The sequence below is a fragment of the Astatotilapia calliptera genome, chromosome 20 (assembly GCF_964374335.1).
Source record: "Astatotilapia calliptera chromosome 20, fAstCal68.1, whole genome shotgun sequence".
Taxonomy (NCBI): Eukaryota; Metazoa; Chordata; class Actinopteri; order Cichliformes; family Cichlidae; genus Astatotilapia; species Astatotilapia calliptera.
The window spans coordinates 25878671-25898899 of NC_137441.1; the positions used below are offsets into that span (position 1 = coordinate 25878671).

The following is a 20229-nucleotide window of genomic DNA, read 5'->3' on the forward strand; positions in this document are numbered from 1 at the left end:
CACACACACACACGCCTGCCTTGTGTTCTACTTCTCCCCCAGACACTGCTGCTCCTCTGTTTCTGACTCTGCACCATTTCTGCTCACAACATGCCGCTTGTTACATTTCCAAAATGAGCCTAAGGTTAAAACTTGTTTTGGGGTGTCATTTGGATTACTTGTTTAGGCTACAGTGGAAAGTGTGGAAATTCAGAAAACGTCGAAACTTCTGCAAAATAGTGATAATATTCTACTGGTGGAAATAATAAAGGCCAGTGGTTTCAAAGACTAGTTCTGGTGTGGCATGACATCTGTACCATGGCTCATTGAGCTCACTGAGTAAACATCCTGTTTGATGTATTATTTGAAAGCATCTGCTCTTATTGTCTCCATGGTAAAAGTTTCAAGTTGCTATATAGAATACAGAAATGAGAGGTGGACCTTGCAAGTATGCAAACCATCAAATCAAAGGAAATATATAACTGTCATATCCCAGCCTGCAGCTCAAATATGTATATCCAGATTTCCTGTATCCCTCAAGTATAGTCTGTATTGCCAACCTAGGTACCAGAGAAACAACAAACTGACAGGAAAATGTGTCATAAAAACCAAGTAATCACTCCAGGGAAGGGTGGCTGTTTCAGCACCATGGACAGCAATCATCCCAAATAAAGTAGTGAAACAGACTGAACTGTTGTACAGTATTCCAATTTTCTATGCATGCCCAAATAAAATCTAAAATACAAATACTGTAAGAAAATAATCACTAACCACTGTACTCATACCCTTTGTCTCTGGTGGAGCAGATTTTAAAAACATCTGCTGTTGTCACCCACAGGCACACTCCTGCTAGTATTACTTCATTTCAACCTCGCCCCTCGTGAAGAAACTGCAGCCAAGATGGGCACCAGTGTAGTAGGCTCTAATTAAAATCTACAGGGGGTAGAATGGGGGTAATGTAAACATTTAACTGTTAAAAAAAAAAAAGGACTTGAAGCCTGAATGGTCATGATTATGAGTGCAGCTTCAAACATGAAGCTGAATGCAAATTTACTAAAACTGAAAAATATTTAAGTGGCCATCCCATCCATTGTCAGACAAGTAAATCAACCTTCAACTGGATTAAAATAAAAGGACACAACTATAATGATAATATAATAAAGCTCCCGATTTTGTACCAGTGGATGCTGTGGTGATCAAGTTTAAATTCAACAAACTACAAAGACGAAGAAGTGGTGGCTTGTGGGTCATAGCCATGGTTTGCAGATGTTATCTATACAAACAACCATGTCATGTCAAAAAAGCCTTTGAGCAAGGCAGTGAAGCTGACAGAGATGGTATGCTCTCTAAAAGACTTCTTCTCTTGGCTCCTGGTGGAGGCGGTCACACTTTCTCCTTCTCCCTCTCCCTTATCTTTCCTGCTTGGCTTCTCATGTCTTTTGTATAGTCTTGCTTATTCTCTAACCCTAAGAGAGTCTCCCAGACTTGTTCTCTAAAAACCTAAAGAAGAATTGTGGATTTGATCAACTGGTCCCTTAACGAAACCGACAACTCCTAGGCTTGGGAGAGCCTGATTGTCCTGCGGAGACGTTTGCTGCTGGATACTCGATTTTCGGTTGCGTCGTGTGTCTGGCAACACTCTCGATGATTCAATTCAATTCAATTCAATTTTATTTATATAGCGCCAAATCACAACAAAAGTCGCCTCAAGGCGCTTCATAGGTACAGAGAAAAACCCAACAATCATATGACCCCCTATGAGCAAGCACTTTGGCGACAGTGGGAAGGAAAAACTCCCTTTTAACAGGAAGAAACCTCCGGCAGAACCAGGCTCAGGGAGGGGCGGCCATCTGCTGCGACCGGTTGGGGTGAGAGAAGGAAGACAGGATAAAAGACATGCTGTGGAAGAGAGACAGAGGTTAATAACAGATATGATTCAATGCAGAGAGGTCTGTTAATACAACGATGGAGATTGAACGACATCTACCAATTCGGAACCACAATAACAGAGTTCTGGCTGATTGGAGCTGGCTCGGACCTGGCTTTTTATCTGGCTCGGACCTGGCTTTTTATCTGGTAAAAGGAAATTTGAGCACATTACTCCGGTTCTGGCCTCCCTGCACTGGCGCCCAATTGAATTTAGGATTCATTTTAAAGTTCTTTTATTGGTTTTTAAATCTTTAAATGGTCTGGCACCTGCGTATCTGTCTGATTTGCTGAAGCCCTATGTCCCCACTCGTTCGCTCCGGTCAGCTGAGCAGCTGTTGCTCTCAGTCACCAAATCACGGTTGAAACTGAGAGGAGACCGAGCGTTCTCTATCATGGCTCCTAAGCTTTGGAATAATCTTCCTCTTCACATTAGGCAATCGACATCAGTGATGGTTTTTAAATCCGGATTGAAAACGCATTTTTATTCACTGGCTTTTGATTCAGTGGTTGACTGACTTGTATTTTATTGTTTTCGCTATGTTTATTATTTTATCGTATTTATTATTCTTATGGTATCTATTATGTTTCTGTTGGTCAGCACTTTAGTCAGCCTTGTGTGTTTTTAAAGTGCTATATAAATAAACGATGATGATGATGATGATGGCTTATCGAAGAACAAGAAGCGGCTACAGCTGTTCAAAATCCCACAAGTCTGGCCGACATGATAGATGATGAGCAGGGCTGTGAGTACTCAGACTGTGTTTTTGAACGCAATATGGACAAGATCTTGGAGAAGCTCATGGCTCTGCTATATGGATAAGATCTTGAAGAAGAACAACGGGAATTGAGAGACCTGGTGACCAGTGATGGACATTAGACCAACTGTAAAATTGGATTCAGTTTGTTCGCACCATCCAAAACAGCTACCATCTTCATCTCATGCGGCCCCCCTGGCGCCAGCTGGATGCTCAAGGCAAAAGCTGACGGGAATAACAAATTCTCCCTTAGCTAACAAGACTGTGTTGTGACTCTCTCCCTCCTCATTCAAGGCCACCCGCGTCGACCGAAGACTGTTGACTTTTGCTTAACTGGGTGAAGGGACACTTTCTCTCGGTTGAACACGGAACACACACGCACACATACGCATGTACACTGACACAGACCTACACTCACCCCCCACCCCCTCCAAACGCCTTCGATGCTTATGTCTTCTATGTTGTGAGATATGCTGATTCATGTCCTATGTGCTGAGGTGTTTTTCTTTCTTTTCTCAAACTGATCTCCCTGTTGGAGCTCAGTCTGGGGGGAGTTATTTTTTCTCCTCGTCTTTCCTCATGTTGTGCATTTTCCATTGTTATACCTCTCTGACCTGACTTCCCCATGTGATGTTGTAATGTATGTATGGTCGAAGGGTAAGATGGTGCTGGCAAAGGTCGGCAGCCTTAACCCAACAAATTAATAAAGATTATCTTATCTTATCTTATCTTAGTCATAAATGTAAAATTGTGAAGTCAGCTAAAAATGGCCTTTTTTTTCACATGATGTTCTGATATCAACTCAAAAATAGAAACTCTTATCATAAAACATGATGTGCCTTGCTGACTGACACACACACACACACACACACACACACACACACACACACACACACTGCTCGTGCACATACAGTACAGAGTTGTTGTCCTTTGAGTCAAACGTGGCTGACGGCTCCTATGTTTCACTCAGGTAACGGGCGCTGAGTGCTGCACACGTACAAGCACGCGGATAGCCTGTAGGCCATTACATCTGTTCACACAATGCCAGCACTTACCCATGATAACCCCCACACACACAGAGCCGTATGGCTCCTTTATGTTTTTTCTTGTCTCGTTTTTTGGAAATAAAAAAAGTTTTATGCAGTTTTATCTCTTGAGATTATTTTCTTTATCTGTGTCTGTTTTTGTTGATGTTGTTTTTCTTAACGTTGCAAACATCCTGTTTATTACTTTTCAGCCCACTCCGCCTTATATTCATCAACTGCATGGAGTCATTAAAATGAGTAGGTTGTGAGTAGCCTTAGAAGACATTAAGAAGGCGGAAGGTGGTGAATTTAAAGACCACGAGATAGATAGAAAGAAAGAGAGATATATACTGGAGTCTTGTCATTTTTTTCCTTGTTGTTTGTTTACTTTGTTTAAATGAAGAAAATTTGCTGCTACTGCAAGCCTTTTTAATCGCATTTACGGTTTGGCCCATTTCTCCTTCCGTACGTTTTGACGTACACGGATATACGTACGCGGAACCTCAGTTGTAAACAAAAACGGACAATCACAACTTTCCTATTCTGAGCTAGAACATAATAAAAACAAAAACTGGTTATCTCGTCAATCAGAGTTTTTTTTAAAGGTAAGTGTCAGCACGTCAACTATGTTAAGTTACTCGGTGTGTCATGATGTAGTGATAAAGACAAGAGGTGATTTGTTATGTAATCTCTCCAGCTGTTGAGTACTCTGCACCTAGCCGCTAATGCTAGCTAACAGCTAAGCTGTTGCCGAAAACGCTTCGTTTGAGCTAAGTAGATAGCGAGTGACTCCGTACCCACTTAAGTTTCTAAGTGTTTATTAGTTAGCTTCCATACTGCTGACTAATTGGCTACATTTAAGAAAGCAAAGTAAAATGATTTAGCTTCAGTACAAACAAAGGAAGTAAAAAAAAACTATTGGACGTTTATATCTAAAACGTACCACGTTTTAGACGTGGTGCGTTTTCTCTAAAGTGTATCACGGCTTATGTTTACAGGCCAAGAAAAATAAACAATTATATAAAATTAAAAAAAAATACAAAGCCGGGTTAGGGGATATCCTTCAAAGAAAAATCCAGAAAGTTTCGAAATTGGAATTGTTAATTTTCAAGAAAAAACAAAATATTATTTGGCAGAATTAAAGTCACAAAACGTCATAAATTACCTGAGATAATACTGACAGATATATATATATATATATATATATATATATATATATATATATATATATATATATATATATATTAAAGAAATGAAAATAAAAAGTTTATGCTGCCTTTTTGAAGTAAAGGTACACTACTGTGAAAATGTCTTGAGCCACCCCTCATTTCTTTCTATTTTGCTTTCATACAGTCAGACTGTCTGAAAGTTTGTCAGTCACATAACAGAACCGATAGATTTTGGTCCCAAACATATTGCCGCACTGTAAAAGCATACGTCAATAGAAAAACACATAGGGGAACACTATTAATCATGGACTGGCCTCCCCAGAGCCCAGACCTGGACATTATTGAAGCAGTGTGGGATCACAAACCCCAAAGAAGAGCTTTGAATGTCCTTCAAGAAACTATATATATATATATATATATATATATATATATATATAAAATCTAGAATGATCTAATATGCCGTCTGGTTGAAATATTTAAAAAATCTACTATTTCTCTGTCATTAAAAAAAGAAAGTTACAGACGTGTGGTAGTCTTTCATGAAGCGCCTGCTCGCTGCCACAGGGAGACGCACTGTGGTGTTGTAGGCCTGCAGACACGAGTGCAGTCAACATGTCGAGGAAACAGACGCACAAATCTTTGCGGAGCAATAAAAAGAGTGAATTGGAGCGCAAGAGGGATGAAAGGGCAGTGCGCCGGGCCATCGCAAAAGACCGCAAGAACCGCCCTCAGGATGGCGATGAAGGTGCAGAGTTTGTCAGTTTCTCCAATCAGCTGCAAGCACTGGGGCTCAAGCTGAGAGAAGTCCCTGGAGATGGGTAAGAGCCAGAATATCAGACCTGCTCTCTCTGTGTGGTCCTGCTTAAACTGATTTCTCATTTATTTCAAAGTGATCAAAATATTATGTGAACTTATTTTGTGAACATGTGAACACCAGTGTTGAGTCTGTAGGTTGCATTAGCTTATTGCGGTATTAAAAATAGTTTTGACTCAGAGGGAATCGTGTCAAGTTAATGAGGCTTAGTATCACAATGTAGGTAAATAGGAGATTGTTCATATCCTATAACTTGGCCCACCACATCCCATATGGTGATATCTTAAAAAACAGTTCTGGCTTTAGATCGGAGCACCTGGATTTGTTTTTAATTTTTTTGGATGCAGTTTTTAAAAGAGCTTAAATGTATTTAATCTGTTCTAAAAATGCCCTGTCTTTATCCTTTACATAATCAGTTATGAGGGCTCAAAAATGCTTGGAAAAAAATAAGGCTGAGCAGCTCTCTTTGATTTAAAAATTCGAACAACTTTTAACTTCATTTTGGTAAAGATTGTATATTAAACCCTTCAACCACAGGCAGTCATTTGTCATTTCCTTTTGTTCTTTAGGAATTGTCTGTTCAGAGCTCTAGGCGACCAGTTAGAGGGTCACTCCCGGGGCCACCTGCGTCTTCGCCAGGAAACTGTTGATTATATGACATCCCATCGACAAGACTTTGAGCCCTTTGTTGAGGATGACGTTCCCTTTGCACAGCACTGTAAGAAAAAAACAAGCAAGCGGGTAACATTGGCTACATATGCCAAGAAAACAATGTGATTAGCTAGACTTACTCTAACTTGCAATCCACAATCTATAACGGTACCTACGCTATATTGCTAAAAGTATTTGCCTTCACACCTATACAAACTTGACTGACATCCCACTCTTAATCCATAGTGTTTAAAATGGTGTCAGCACATCCTTTACAGCTGTAACAGCTTCAACTCTTCTGGGAAGAGTTTAGAAGTGTTTACGGCAGTTTTTGACCATTCTTCCAGAAGTACATTTGTCAGGTCAGACACTGATGTTGGACGAGAAGGCCTGGCTCACAGTCTCCACTCTAATTCATCCCAGAGGTTTTCTGTTGAGTTGAGATCAGGACTCTGTACAGGCCAGTCAAGTTCTTTCAACCCAAACTTGGAAGAGAAACTTGGAAGAAAGAAAACACATGGCAAGGTCCACGTCTGTGTGCACTTTGCTTTATGCATTGTTATATAGTCACGATGGAACATCCCCAAATTGTTCCCACAAAGTTTGTCCAAAATATCTTGGTATGCTGAATCATTAAGAGTTCCCTTCACTGTAAGTAAAGAGCCAAGCCCAACTTCTGAAAAACAACTCCACACCATAACCCCCCCGCCAACAAACGTTACACTTGTCGTAATGCAGTCAGACAAATACCGTTCTGATGGTAACTGCCAAACCCAGACTCATCCACCAAATTTCCAGATGGAGAAGTGTGATTCGTCACTCCAGAGAACTGTTTCCAATGCTTCACAGTCCAATGATGGCTCAATTTACACCACTTAATCCAACACTGTGTATTGTGCTTGAATCCAGCTGCTCTGCCATGAAGGCCCATTCCATGAAGCACTCTACACATGGTTCTTGAGCTAATCTGAAGGCCACATGAAGTTTGGAGGTCTGTAGTGCTTGACTCTGCAGGAAATTGGCAACCTCTGTGCACTATGCACCTCAGCATCCGCCGACTGTGGAATATTTAGTAGCGAGGAAATTTCACGATTGGACTTGTTACACAGGTCCTATCACGGTACCACACTGAAATTTACTGAGTACCTGAGAGCAACCCATTCTTTCACAAATCTTTGTAAAAGCAGTCTGCATGTCTTCATGCTTGAATATTATACCCTGTGGCCATGGAAGTGATTGAAACAACTGAATTCCATGATTTCAGTAGGTGAGGGAATATTTTTGGCAATATAGTTGCACAGACAGACAGCTGAGTTCAGTGGGATGCAGTTTTGACCAGAAACTTTGCAGTGACCTCTGGTGGTTATTGCTTCTGAGTGACAGATGTATGTAAGTGGCCTGTGGGAGGGACGGGGTGTCACAAAATAAATATACGATCTCTTAGTTTACTTTTTTTTTAGTGTAAAAATGTGGAAATAGTAATATATACAATAGGACAGCTTTAGTCATTTTAACAGACAGACTTTAAGAGTCATGTGTTGAAAGTTCAAGAGAGCAGTTGTGGCAGTAACAACTCTGTGCTTCTTTTCCTTGCAGTGGCCAATCTTTCTCAGCCTGGTACTTTTGCTGGAAACGATGCCATTGTGGCGTTTGCTCGCAGTCAACAGGTGAAAGTGGTTATCCATCAGCTCAACACTCCACTGTGGGAGGTAGGAGCAGACACTTTCAAATTATGTCTCCTGATCTTGTGCGCTAATATAATTTGTTATATGATGTCTCTGTGGCACACCACGCTGTTTATATGTTGTGTTTTTGTTGCAGATCAACGGTTCAGAGAAGCAGGTGTGCCGAGAGCTGCACATTGCCTACCGCTATGGAGACCATTATGACAGCGTGAGACGGATAGGAGACAACTCTGAGAGTCCTGCTCAGCTCCGCATAGAGGTGTGGTGTCCTACCAGACCAGTACTTAAAGAACAGTTAGCTCTCATCTAGCATGCGTCTTTATATGTCAACACTGCACCCAATGAGCCGTCTTCTACTAGATTTTTTCTGATGTTTTTCTTATCATTGTTGTTCCCAGAATATGCAGAATTCACATGGACAGCAGCGTGAGTTTGGGGACGGTCAGAGAGACAGGCACAAAAAGTCTTCTCCTTCAGCGTCAGAGGAGGACAACGTGATCCTGAGCTCCATCAAGAATCGAGGGATCCAGGGTTAGAAGTTACATTTAAATTATTAGCTGTTGGAACAAGTAGACTTCTGTGAGGGAAAGCAACATAATCATCAGAATCATGAATGCTTTGGATTTTTTTTCACAGCTAGTTGTGTTGATCACATAAACATCCCAGCATTGAACTAAGACTCTTAGTATGACACTAACAGAAACAGATCTGATTGTATTTGCATGTTTATATCTTTTTTGCCTCAGGTGATGAGGAAAACTTACTCCAACTGAGTGCAGCGACAATCAACGCCGAGTGGCTTGTTGGCTCTGCGGTGGGCCAGTCCTGCCAGGGCCAGTGTGCCTCTGGATCCTGTTCAGCCTGCAGAGCTGCAGCCGCTCACTGCAGTGATCCCATCCAGACAGCAGAGGGCAGCAACGTTCAAAAATCCAAGGTTGTGGACACAAATTTCCTGCTAATTATTTGCATTATAAAGGAGCCTGTCTAGCTAAATCAATATTTTATACTTCACATTATACATGAAATTGATTCACATTGGTGTTCCTAACTTGTGAAATATCTTTTTGCAGCATTGGTCATGCTTTAGCAGTTTTAAACTTTACTCAATGAGGATAACTGACTTTTTCTTTTTTTTTCGCTCACCCCTAGGTCTCCAACAAGCAGAGGAAAGATCAGCAGCGGCTCGAGAAAAAGAAGCGTCAGGAGGAGCGGCATCGACAGAAGTTCCTCCAGAGTAAAGGAAGCCAGGACCAGAACCAAAACCTGCCAGACGCTGTTACTTTAGTACCAGCTCTGAACACTCTCAGCATATAGACTGGAGCATGGCCAAAAATACCTTCTGCTACTCTTGCTACCGGTGGCTGTCCACAAAGTTTTGCACATAGTCAAAATTTCAGTCACATTGGATAACTTTTCCTAAGGAGAACCCTCTAGCATCTTTGCAAAGAGTTTAACGGTGCCTGCAAACTGGTGTGTGTGTGTGAGAGATGGGTGAATGTTGTAAGAGACAAGCGAAAACGCATGAGTATCAGTATTTCTGTTGGGATTTTTCTTTAGTTCCATCCATTCCAGGTGTTGGTGTATGTAGAAGCTGCTCATATGTGGTTTAAGCACTACGTTATCTAGCTCCTTTCTATGCTGGACATCGGGCTTTTCATGACTACAGACAATCTTGCACAGCCAGGCTTTTTGATTTGCCACAGACTTGAATTTATTCTGATGTTCGTTCTGTCTGTGATCGAAGAATAAATTCAGTATTGGGGGGGGTGGGGCAGACGAAAGGATTGTTATACACAGTGTGTGTGTGAGGAACGTGGCAATAAATAATAATAAATCAGATTTACCTTTTTTTTATTCCTGTGTGAACCCAGTAGTACGCTATGTACTATCCAGGGTGACGAGCTGTTTAAATTAAAGGTTTATGAGTCAAAGTAAGTTCCTGACATTTTCATTAAGTAATGTGTTTAAAGGTAGTATTGAATTTCTTTTTTTTTTTTTTAATTAATATGGCATTAAGAGAAATGATTACATCATTTTAACAGACAAAGGAAGGATGCTGACAGCTGCTCCCTTATTCACCACAGCGGGTAGAAAATGTGCTGCACTTATACATCACCTTTCTACTCTGAGCTTTTTACTACAAGCGTAGTTTTTCTCTTTACTTTGTGTAACCCTCACACGGGTGCATCAGAGGACACAGGGGGTCCAATATCTTCCTGAGGGATGCCTCAACATTTGTCTCTCCTCCAAGAAGCATACTGAAGATTGTTTGCTTCTTAACAAAATGTGTAAACCACTACACTGTGAAGCCTTTACAGAAGCTTCTCGATATTATAAAGCAAATGCAGAATTCCTGTATTTAATTTGGTTTCTTGACATTTTCCCACCCCGTGTCACTGTCAAGGATCCCACTAATTTGTGCATAGTGCTGTAATTTAGTTAGCCAACAACAGTCTGTCACCGGATATTTGTGCACTTAGGTGTAATAAATGATCTTGCACTCAGTAAAGCTGCTGCCAATAAACGAGTCTAGTATACAGGGACATGCACGTGTTGATATGTTATTATGGATACTAACTAGCCTAATCTCATGTTTAATATTCCTTCAACCTTGTGTACACTGACTGTTTAAAAAGGGAAGCTATTAAATTACTTCCTGTCATGAACTCAAGTATTCCCTGAGAGCCTAAAGGTCAGATTTAGACTGCATTTGTTTCTGTTTCAGCTTTTTTCTATTACCTGTGTGATATTGGTGAGTGGAGATCCCCTTAAAATTGTCATCTGAGGCAGACAGCTCAACTCACCTGATGTTCTTCTGTTTGTGAGCGGCAGCCAATCAGATGGAAGCTGGTTTAACAGGAGAAGTGCTAAAGCTACTAGCTTCAGCTGAACAGTACATGAACTGAAAGACTGAACTGTAAGAGTATTGTGTAAAAGAGCACACCAAGGCCCCCTTGTAGGAGGATATAGCTAACCAAGGCTGCTGTGCCTCACAGGAAAGAAGAAACTGGTGTGTTTTATGATTTTAAATTAGAATAAAATATAATGGATATCAGACCAAGTTTAAAAAAGAAAGGGAAATATTAAGAGTTCAATCAAATTCACACTACAATATAAGAAAAGTTCAATTTATTAAAACCGCTTTAAAAAATTACATTAATTGAAGTCATGCTGGAGCTCATAAAGATGAGTCTGGCTTCAAACAACAAACTATGTACATTTTTCCAAACACACTGTTGAGCTGGAAGAGAGCTTGAAGAATCAGGTCGATGTAAACTTCCGAAATGAGCTCATGTGACAAAACACTAAACGCTAATGCTATAATATCATTAGCATTTACAGCCAACAGACTAAATAATGTCACATGTGATATTTCATCTGCCTGTCCTACCAAACCACGTGAGGCAACAAAAGCCGTTTTATTGTGTTCGACTTTCCGTTTGTGAAAAGATGATGTATTGTGTCGTGTTTTTACACTGGAATAAGGTGTACAGTGGTAAACTGTGTGCTGCAAATTGAGATTCATGGGCGCATTTGGAACGCGGCAAAAAAACTTCAGTCCTAAGGTTGCTTCTTAGTCCTGTTAGCCTCACAAGCCAAGATGGAATCCGACCGCGGGATCAGTAGCTCCTAAAAGTCCTGTCGGATGTTCTCCTTGTTTTCGTCTCCCTGCTGTTGCCGGAGTTGAGCGACTTCGTTTTCCAGCTGAACGATTGCCCGCTCGATCTCATAGTTCTTACTGACGAGTGACACCCAGCTGTTGAGGGCACAAATACAGATGTTAAAACAGACGGAAAACTTCTGTGCGTCAATGATACAAACGTAAACTCTTCCAACAACATACTTAGACTCCAGCTCTCTGAGTTTGGCTCCTGCTGCCAACTGATCATTCTTACGCTGCCAGTTCAAATCCTGAATTTGCTTCCTGTGTGGCAGAACAAACACACCAACAGATAAATATTAAAACACATTAAACACCGTGTTTTGGTGCAAAAGGTTTGAGGCAATGAACTCACCTGAATTTGTGAAGTTCCTTTTGTGCCATCTCGATCATGAAGGCCAAGTTGCTGAAGAAAAAAAAAAAATCAAACACGACACGTGTTAGCAGTATTTCCCCACAGACATCAACACTGTGCAGACTGGATCTGGAGACTGTACGCACTCGTTGTAGGCCTTCCATGCGTTGGTTCCATAATGCGACATGAGCTCCAGGTTCTCGATACGGACCGCCTGGTGCTCCAGCTGGGCCATCGAGTTGTTCACGCACTCCTGCCACGCTGTAATGTCATTCTTCTGTCCTGATGAGGGCGCCGGCAACTCATACCTCAATGAGGAAAACATTTATTAAAATACTGGTGATCACCAGTGCTACTCCTCTGCCTAGTAGACACGCCGATGGCATCAACTTGAAAATCCTACATCGCTGGGTTCTTCAATTATCGCTCTCACAAGGTTTTCAGAAAACTTGACCTCTGAACTTGAGGTTGCGGTCACCGAGAACTCATGAGATTTTTAGTAGATGCACCTATGATAGCGTCTGTAGCTGCTATGTTGCTTTCTTTCTTTAGTTATTGCATTAACAAACTTAGTGATGATAATACCCCAACAGCCTTTTACAGCAGAGGGTTAAACTTTAACGTGTGAAACAAACAGAAATGAAGGCAAAAAATAAAAAATAAAAAAAATAGCAGAAAAATACTAAGTTACATGTGAGTGAAATTGCCCCCCCCCACCTTCTTCAAAACCAACAAAAGTGGTATCAAACGTTTGTGCTGCTAAAATTTTTGTTTGTGCCGCTATCATTTTAAAGATATTAAAGAAAATTTAAAGGCCAGAAGGTCAACCAGCCCCCCCACATTACCCAAATCAGACAAAATTGATGGCACTGCAAGACTGCTTTTCCACCAGAGACTGGGAGATCTTTAAAAAGGCTGCCACACACGACAACACCACAGACTTTCAGGAATATACTGAAACTGTCATTGCCTACATCCCAAAATGCATCGATGATGTCACAGAGACCAGAGCTATCACTGTCCGGGCCAATCAGAAACCATGGCTCACAGGTGAGGTCCAAGGCTCCTAAGGTTGAGAAATGCAGCCTTCAGAGCCGAGGATTAGGTGAGCCTAAGAACAGCAAGGGCAAACCTGTCACGTGGCATCAGAGATGAAAAGGCAGTAATCCAGGAGGATTTTGCAAAGCTTCAGCGATAGCAGAGATACTCAGAGGCAGTGACAAGGAATACAAACCATCACAGACTACAAGCCCACTCTGCAGACCGTGGTGATACAATCCCCAGACAGTGTGTGGAGATCTCTTGCCAAAATCAATACAAGCAAAGCTCCAGGTCCTGATAACATCCTTGGACGAGCACTGACGGACTATGCTGTGGAACTCACAAAGGTCTTCACAGACATCTTGAACACATCATTAGGGTCAGGCTGTCGTTCCCACATGTATTGAAGCCTCCACCATCATTACTGTACCAAAGAAGTCATCTACCTCCTGACCTTAGATGACTTCTAGAAACTTTTATTAATATCTTTGAAATGATAGTGGCACAAACAAACATTTTTGCAACACAAACCAGCACAAACATGTGACACCACTTTTGCTGGATTTGAAGAAGGTGGGGGGCCAACTTCACTCACATCTGTTACTACCCCGTTTTCCAAAGATTTTGGAATACTATCAACAACGTACATTAAAAAAAAAACAACAACAACAAAAGCTGAGTTAACCGACCTGTCTGAAAATGTGGAAATCATTTAAGTGCTACATAAAATGTTGAATTTCTTTTTCTTTTTCTTTTAATGTGGTGCCAGAATCATGTATGATACGGCATGTGACTTGAACAGTTGTGTAATTAAAGAAGGGGAGGGATACAGCTACTACTGGAAAAGCAAGTCAAGTTGTATAAAAACAGTTTTTTCACAAGAATCTATGAAATCCTGTGAAAAACTAAGTACATCCATCATGCTTGCATATGAATTATGACTGTATCATGCCACTCAAATGTAATTTAGTAACTACTCATCAGCACCTGTGAGCACCTCTATAAGAGCTGAAGTTTTGACTGTTTGTTAAAACGATGCTACAATCCTAGATTAGCATGTTAAATGTTAAAGTTTATGACAGTAAAATTAGAAAAAGTTGCATTTGAACAAACCAAAACACTTCTGTAACAAAGGAAAAACCAAACACAGCACATCAGCACAAGTGCCTCACATCAACTATCAAGCACGGTGGATTTGTGCTTGTTTTGCAGCCACAGGGCCTGGGCAGCTTGCAGTCACTGAGTTGACCATGAACCCTCTGTATACGAAAATATTCTTAAGTCAAATGTGACCAACAGCTGAAGCTTTGGACAAAAACTCACAGGACTGCACAACAGCAGATCAACAATTTAAGGACCATATTTTGCATCATCCTTGACAAACTTTAAATGAATGGTTGTGATCTTTGGGCCCCGAGACTACACTGCATTAAAAACACAACTTTACAGTGTAAATCAGTGAATGGGTGAACAGCCTAGAAAGAACTTAGAAGCAGTGTAGTAGGTTGACTATATGAATGCATCTCTCTTCCTCTGTGGCAAATAAGCAAAAAGCTCAACTTGCAGCTAAGCTACCATCAGGCTCTTACAGCTGGCAGGATTTACCTCTTCATACTCAGGAGTTCCATCGGCTGCCGAGCTGCCAACCGCTCAAATTCATTCCTCATTATTTCTGTCTGAAGGGGGTGAGAACAAAGAAGAAGCACCATTATTTCCTTGTCAGCAGCTGAAACCACTAAGAAGGTTTTAAACTTCTGATGAGTTCATCACCTCAAAAGCAGAGAAATCAGGAGTAGGCAGGTAACTCAGGTAGTTTTTTGTAGGTCGGTATCTTCTGGTCTCTTCTTCGACCAACGCTGCTGCCTGAAGGAAGAAACACGATTCGTGTTTGGCACGGGGAATATTTTGCAGCCACTGGGAAATTCACTTGAAATGAATTGCATTAGAGTTGCACAATTCACTTCTTGTTATTCGACAACTGAAACTCTTTGAGGTGTAGCCTTTTAATTAGGAATTCATCAGTTTTGAAACTGTGGGGTAATACTTATTGGTTAAAAGGTACACTTCTCTTTTTTTCATACACATGGAAAAATGAATCAGACCCTTAGAGAACATAACTTCTGATAACAGACTAGTGGAAAATCAAACATTCCCATTGCTGCCATATTCAAATATTCTACTGCAACAATATGTACAGGATTTGATGTCCCTTTTGAGTGTTATCCAAATGTTTGTCTTGTTGATCTAAAGACAGATGCAATCTTATTCTTGAGCATGAAGGAGATCAATGACTGGACAAGTACAGTCATTGAGTCATTGAGCTCCAAGTTGAGAAAAATATGAGAAGAAAGATAAATGTTGCTGTAAAACTGTACTAGTCTAATGGACTCCGACTTACAGCAAATCAAGAAAACATTAAATACTGCTCACATACTAAGAGAATCAAATCCAAACATATGCAATAGATAGATACCTTCATATTTTTGTAAGATTTAAGAAAAATCTTTAAGTGCTGAATGAGTAACTGTTTTTTGCCAAATGGTGTTGCACACAATGCCGTGGGAGTGTCAGAGTGCTTTTCTGTTGTCAGCTCTCCTGTTATGGCACTGCTCTTACTACAGACTGTACAGGGAGTGCAGAATTATTAGGCAAATTAGTATTTTGTCCACATCATCCTCTTCATGCATGTTGTCTTACTCCAAGCTGTATAGGCTCGAAAGCCTACTACCAATTAAGCATATTAGGTGATGTGCATGTCTGTAATGAGAAGGGGTGTGGTCTAATGACATCAACACCCTATATCAGGTGTGCATAATTATTAGGCAACATCCTTTCCTTTGGCAAAATGGGTCAAAAGAAGGACTTGACAGGCTCAGAAAAGTCAAAAATAGTGAGATATCTTGCAGAGGGATGCAGCAGTCTCAAAATTGAACAATCAAGCGTTTCATTCAAAATAGTCAAGAAGCGTGTGGAAAAACCAAGGCACAAAATAACTGCCCATGAACTGAGAAAAGTCAAGCGTGCAGCTGCCAAGATGCCACTTGCCACCAGTTTGGCCATATTTCAGAGCTGCAACATCACTGGAGTGCCCAAAAGCACAAGGTGTGCAATACTCAGAGACATGGCCAAGGTAAGAAAGGCTGAAAGACGACCACCACAGAACAAGACACACAAGCTGAAACGTCAAGACTGGGCCAAGAAATATCTCAAGACTGATTTTTCTAAGGTTTTATGGACTGATGAAATGAGAGTGAGTCTTGATGGGCCAGATGGATGGGCCCGTGGCTGGATTGGTAAAGGGCAGAGAGCTCCAGTCCGACTCAGACGCCAGCAAGGTGGAGGTGGAGTACTGGTTTGGGCTGGTATCATCAAAGATGAGCTTGTGGGGCCTTTTCGGGTTGAGGATGGAGTCAAGCTCAACTCCCAGTCCTACTGCCAGTTTCTGGAAGACACCTTCTTCAAGCAGTGGTACAGGAAGAAGTCTGCATCCTTCAAGAAAAACATGATTTTCATGCAGGACAATGCTCCATTACACGCGTCCAAGTACTCCACAGCGTGGCTGGCAAGAAAGGGTATAAAAGAAGAAAAACTAATGACATGGCCTCCTTGTTCACCTGATCTGAACCCCATTGAGAACCTGTGGTCCATCATCAAATGGGAGCTTTACAAGGAGGGAAAACAGTACACCTCTCTGAACAGTGTCTGGGAGGCTGTGGTTGCTGCTGCACGCAATGTTGATGGTGAACAGATCAAAACACTGACAGAATCCATGGATGGCAGGCTTTTGAGTGTCCTTGCAAAGAAAGGTGGCTATATTGGTCGCTGATTTGTTTTTGTTTTGTTTTTGAATGTCAGAAATGTATATTTGTGAATGTGGAGATGTTATATTGGTTTCACTGGTAAAAATAAATAATTGAAATGGGTATATATTTGTTTTTTGTTAAGTTGCCTAATAATTATGCACAGTAATAGTCACCTGCACACACAGATATCCCCCTAAAATAGCTAAAACTAAAAACAAACTAAAAACTACTTCCAAAAACATTCAGCTTTGATATTAATGAGTTTTTTGGGTTCATTGAGAACATGGTTGTTGTTCAATAATAAAATTATTCCTCAAAAATACAACTTGCCTAATAATTCTGCACTCCCTGTAGAGCTGCATGACACAAACAGCAGTAATCTGTGTACCTTAGATGTGATGAGAGCCAATGGAGGATCCAGGGGAAATGTCTTGATCAGGGAAGTGTTTAGTAGTGACCACGAAGAAATTATTGAAAACACTGACACCAATATATATTAGGCTTTGTGAAGATCCTTCAAAAGTTTTCTTTGGACACGGGCTGCTTTCTCACTTGTTTTCAGTGAGAAAACCCAACTTAAATTGTATGTTTAAATACTTTGTCACCAGCAGCCTCTTACGATAACATCTAATTTTTTCCCCCCATTTCTTTTGTTAAATCTACAAAATAAAAAGAAATTAAAAGAAAAACCCCGAAGGAATTCATAAAATATTGTTTTGGGTCAACAAGTTGATTGCCAAAGAGCTGTTAAATGGAGATTTGGTATTTCTCTGCCTGTTCTGAAATTTGAAGAAATTGAACAAAACAAGAAGTGGCAGACCTAAGAACTATCTAGTGAGTCTGAAAGTCATGTCTTTAAGAAATTAGAAAAATATAGCAAAGACCTGACACCGGACCTGAGAGATACATCTGGGCCATCACTTGACCAATCTACTGTTCACTTCATGAGAAATTATCTCAGTCGAAGGGTGGCTGTCAAGAACCGATTCTTAAAAATGGGAAAAGGGAAAAACTATTCAATTAATCGACACATCTATTTCGCTTTTTTATAACATAAAATATATAAAAAATGGGTTTTTCAAGACTTCATTTAATCTATATAATAAAGACACTGTCCTGACACGAGTCTGGTTAACAGAGCAAATGAACCAGCTTCAGATATCAAACTTACAGTGTCCGCTGAAACATTGCAGTGTGCCATGTAGCATGGTTAGCTAACACGCTGTGTTCGAACTGCCCGCTTACTCACCGCTTCTCTCACACCTGCCGCATCGTAACCTTGGTCGAAATACGGCAGAGCATCTACAAACACTTCTCCAGCTACTGAAGCCGTCCCGGCCATTTTTAATCAGTCTATATATCGTTCAGTTGTTGAACTGTCTCGCTTTCTGCTAAATAAACTCAAAATCCAAGTGTCCCCTTTCTTCTTCTTTAATTTCGCGTCTTCTTCGAATTGGCACTTTAGCGCCACCGCATGGTATGGAGTGTTTATCTTGATGTTTCTTCTTTGAAGCGTGCCATGAATTCATAGTTAAATGTGCAATAAAACATTAATTAGTAAATCACGTTTTCAATGTCCTCTTTTTATTTTGTCATTAACAAAGTAATTCATTATTTGATCAATCGATAGGGATTAAAAATACATATTTCTACAAACTATTAATCCATTATGAAATATCTCAACCTGAAAAGGGGTTTAAAGAAAAATATATGAAATGCTTGTTAAAACATAATTTAAAAAGTAGCCTGAAATTAAAAATTTAAAAACAGATTTTCAAAATAGTTGAAAAAAAATACGATTTAATAAGAGAAATGGGTAAATGGAGTTAAAAACTTTTCTGACATTTAAAATGATGATACCATCCCTCCTTTTTAATTCAATTTCCTTTCCATAGCTATTGGATTCTCCATTTTGGAAACCCTGACCTCCTCAGCAGTATGTTGAGTCTAAACAATAAATCAATGATCTTATTATTACAGGATTATCTATTTGATTACCTTCTCCGTGTGACCTTTCCATGACTCTTTTGGTCTTTGTGAATAAAACAAAGCAAATTAGTCATGGTACAATGTCACATCCCAGTTGTGCAATCTTAACATGACCCTACACAACTTGTTAGTGCTCATATTATTTTACCAAACCTTTGACGCCTCATCGGAGAGGGTAGTCCAATAGCTAATGGGAAACGAGAATGAATCGAAAAGGGAAACAAGCATTATTTTAGATTTCAGAAAAGTTTGGATTCCTAATTTAATTTAGGAATCCATTTATTTATTTCTATCTTTAAATTTTATTTCATAAGACATTTTGAAAATCTGTTTTTAACATTTTAAAGAGTGATTTAACTCCTCTTTTTATTGAGCATTGAATTATCAAATAATTAATTGTTTTATTGATGTCTTAATAAATAGAATACATTAAAAATTCATTTGAAAATTCATTTACTGATGAATATTTTATTGGGCAGTTAATTATTAATTCATGAAATGCTATAATTCTGTGTGTGTGACCCTCCTGGTGCTCTATGAAATAGTCCCAATGTTCTATTAGCCGAATTAGCTTGTCTAAGATTCTGACTTACTATTACTCATTTCTTGAGTACTTGAGTGTAAAATATCTATCAGATGCCTCATATTTCTGACAGTGAGGCAACATTCTCTACTGTTTCTTGTCCATGTGGGTCACATCTATTTGTAAAGTTTAACACATTTTGAATATTATACTATTTAGTTCAGTATGTCCAAATCTGTAAATTAGTCTATTATTTCTCCTGTATTTTTAATCATAGCTTTCCTTTTATCACTCATGTTCCCTTAAATTTGGTAAACTTAAAGACATCATTCTGACTGTTCTTCTACCCCAGTGCAGTTTCTTAACACTGAATTTAAAATGTATTTGTTTGATCCAAAGGGCCCTATCATCCACCAAAGCAGAAACTGCATCCTGTTCCCTTTTAAATTATTGAGACAAGTAATAGAGATTCCTTGCGATGTTTAATTTTCAAAAAACAATTTCTTCCATACTTTTTGCTTATTCAGACTTGCTTAAGTCGTCTGCTTAAAGAAATGCCTTCCATCCAGTCTTTGATACCTAACATGGCTTAATCATTAATGTTTGGTTATCATTCTTTCTGTATCACACTATTGGCCAGAATTTAACTATAAATGTTTCTATTATAATAAACAAATGACACATTTATTGCCCCTAAGCCCTTTAAAACCCTTCATAAAACCATACTTTCTTAAAACGCCTGTTTCCTCATTCTCCTTCTCACATGAGCAGACCCCACCTTGTTATTGGTAATATAAAGACTTTGAAGTAAATAATTTACTTTGAAGCTTAGGTGACAAAAGTAAGGAGC

At 39.9% G+C, this 20229-nt stretch overlaps 2 protein-coding genes across 3 annotated transcripts; one reads left to right on the plus strand and one right to left on the minus strand.

Annotated features, from left to right (window-relative positions):
* The first annotated feature begins 4155 nt into the window (after nucleotides 1-4155).
* Nucleotides 4156-9938, plus strand: otud3 (OTU deubiquitinase 3). Of its 2 annotated transcripts, none has more exons than XM_026154890.2 (8): nucleotides 4156-4293; nucleotides 5422-5675; nucleotides 6241-6389; nucleotides 7919-8031; nucleotides 8144-8266; nucleotides 8406-8538; nucleotides 8754-8941; nucleotides 9157-9938. In XM_026154890.2, exons 2-8 carry the CDS (start codon nucleotides 5470-5472, stop codon nucleotides 9319-9321), a joined length of 1077 nt encoding a protein of 358 aa, XP_026010675.1. In that variant the 5' UTR covers nucleotides 4156-4293; nucleotides 5422-5469; the 3' UTR covers nucleotides 9322-9938. The 2 variants fall into 2 exon arrangements, with proteins under 2 accessions (XP_026010675.1, XP_026010674.1); XM_026154889.2 differs by having other exon boundaries at nucleotides 4158-4293; nucleotides 5370-5675.
* Nucleotides 9939-11121: 1183 nt separating this feature from the next.
* bcas2 (BCAS2 pre-mRNA processing factor) lies at nucleotides 11122-18336 on the minus strand. Its single transcript, XM_026155076.2, has 7 exons — nucleotides 18117-18336; nucleotides 14835-14927; nucleotides 14670-14740; nucleotides 12170-12331; nucleotides 12024-12074; nucleotides 11852-11932; nucleotides 11122-11764 (listed from the first exon to the last, which is right to left on the minus strand). The coding sequence occupies exons 1-7, from the start codon at nucleotides 18207-18209 to the stop codon at nucleotides 11638-11640; spliced, it is 678 nt and encodes a 225-aa protein (XP_026010861.1). The 5' UTR covers nucleotides 18210-18336; the 3' UTR covers nucleotides 11122-11637.
* Between the last annotated feature and the right edge of the window lie 1893 nt (nucleotides 18337-20229).

Bases quoted from the DNA above. Each gene is read 5' to 3' on its own strand.
- otud3 (XM_026154890.2), top strand. From the start codon at position 5,470: ATGTCGAGGAAACAGACGCACAAATCTTTGCGGAGCAATAAAAAGAGT. The intron at 8,267-8,405 runs GTGTGGTGTCCT...TGTTGTTCCCAG, and splicing joins CTGCTCAGCTCCGCATAGAG to AATATGCAGAATTCACATGG. The intron at 8,539-8,753 runs GTTAGAAGTTAC...TTTTTGCCTCAG, and splicing joins CAAGAATCGAGGGATCCAGG to GTGATGAGGAAAACTTACTC.
- bcas2 (XM_026155076.2), bottom strand. From the start codon at position 18,209: ATGGCCGGGACGGCTTCAGTAGCTGGAGAAGTGTTTGTAGATGCTCTG. The intron at 11,933-12,023 runs GTGAGTTCATTG...TCTGCCACACAG, and splicing joins AAGGAACTTCACAAATTCAG to GAAGCAAATTCAGGATTTGA. The intron at 11,765-11,851 runs GTATGTTGTTGG...TGCCCTCAACAG, and splicing joins CTCAGAGAGCTGGAGTCTAA to CTGGGTGTCACTCGTCAGTA.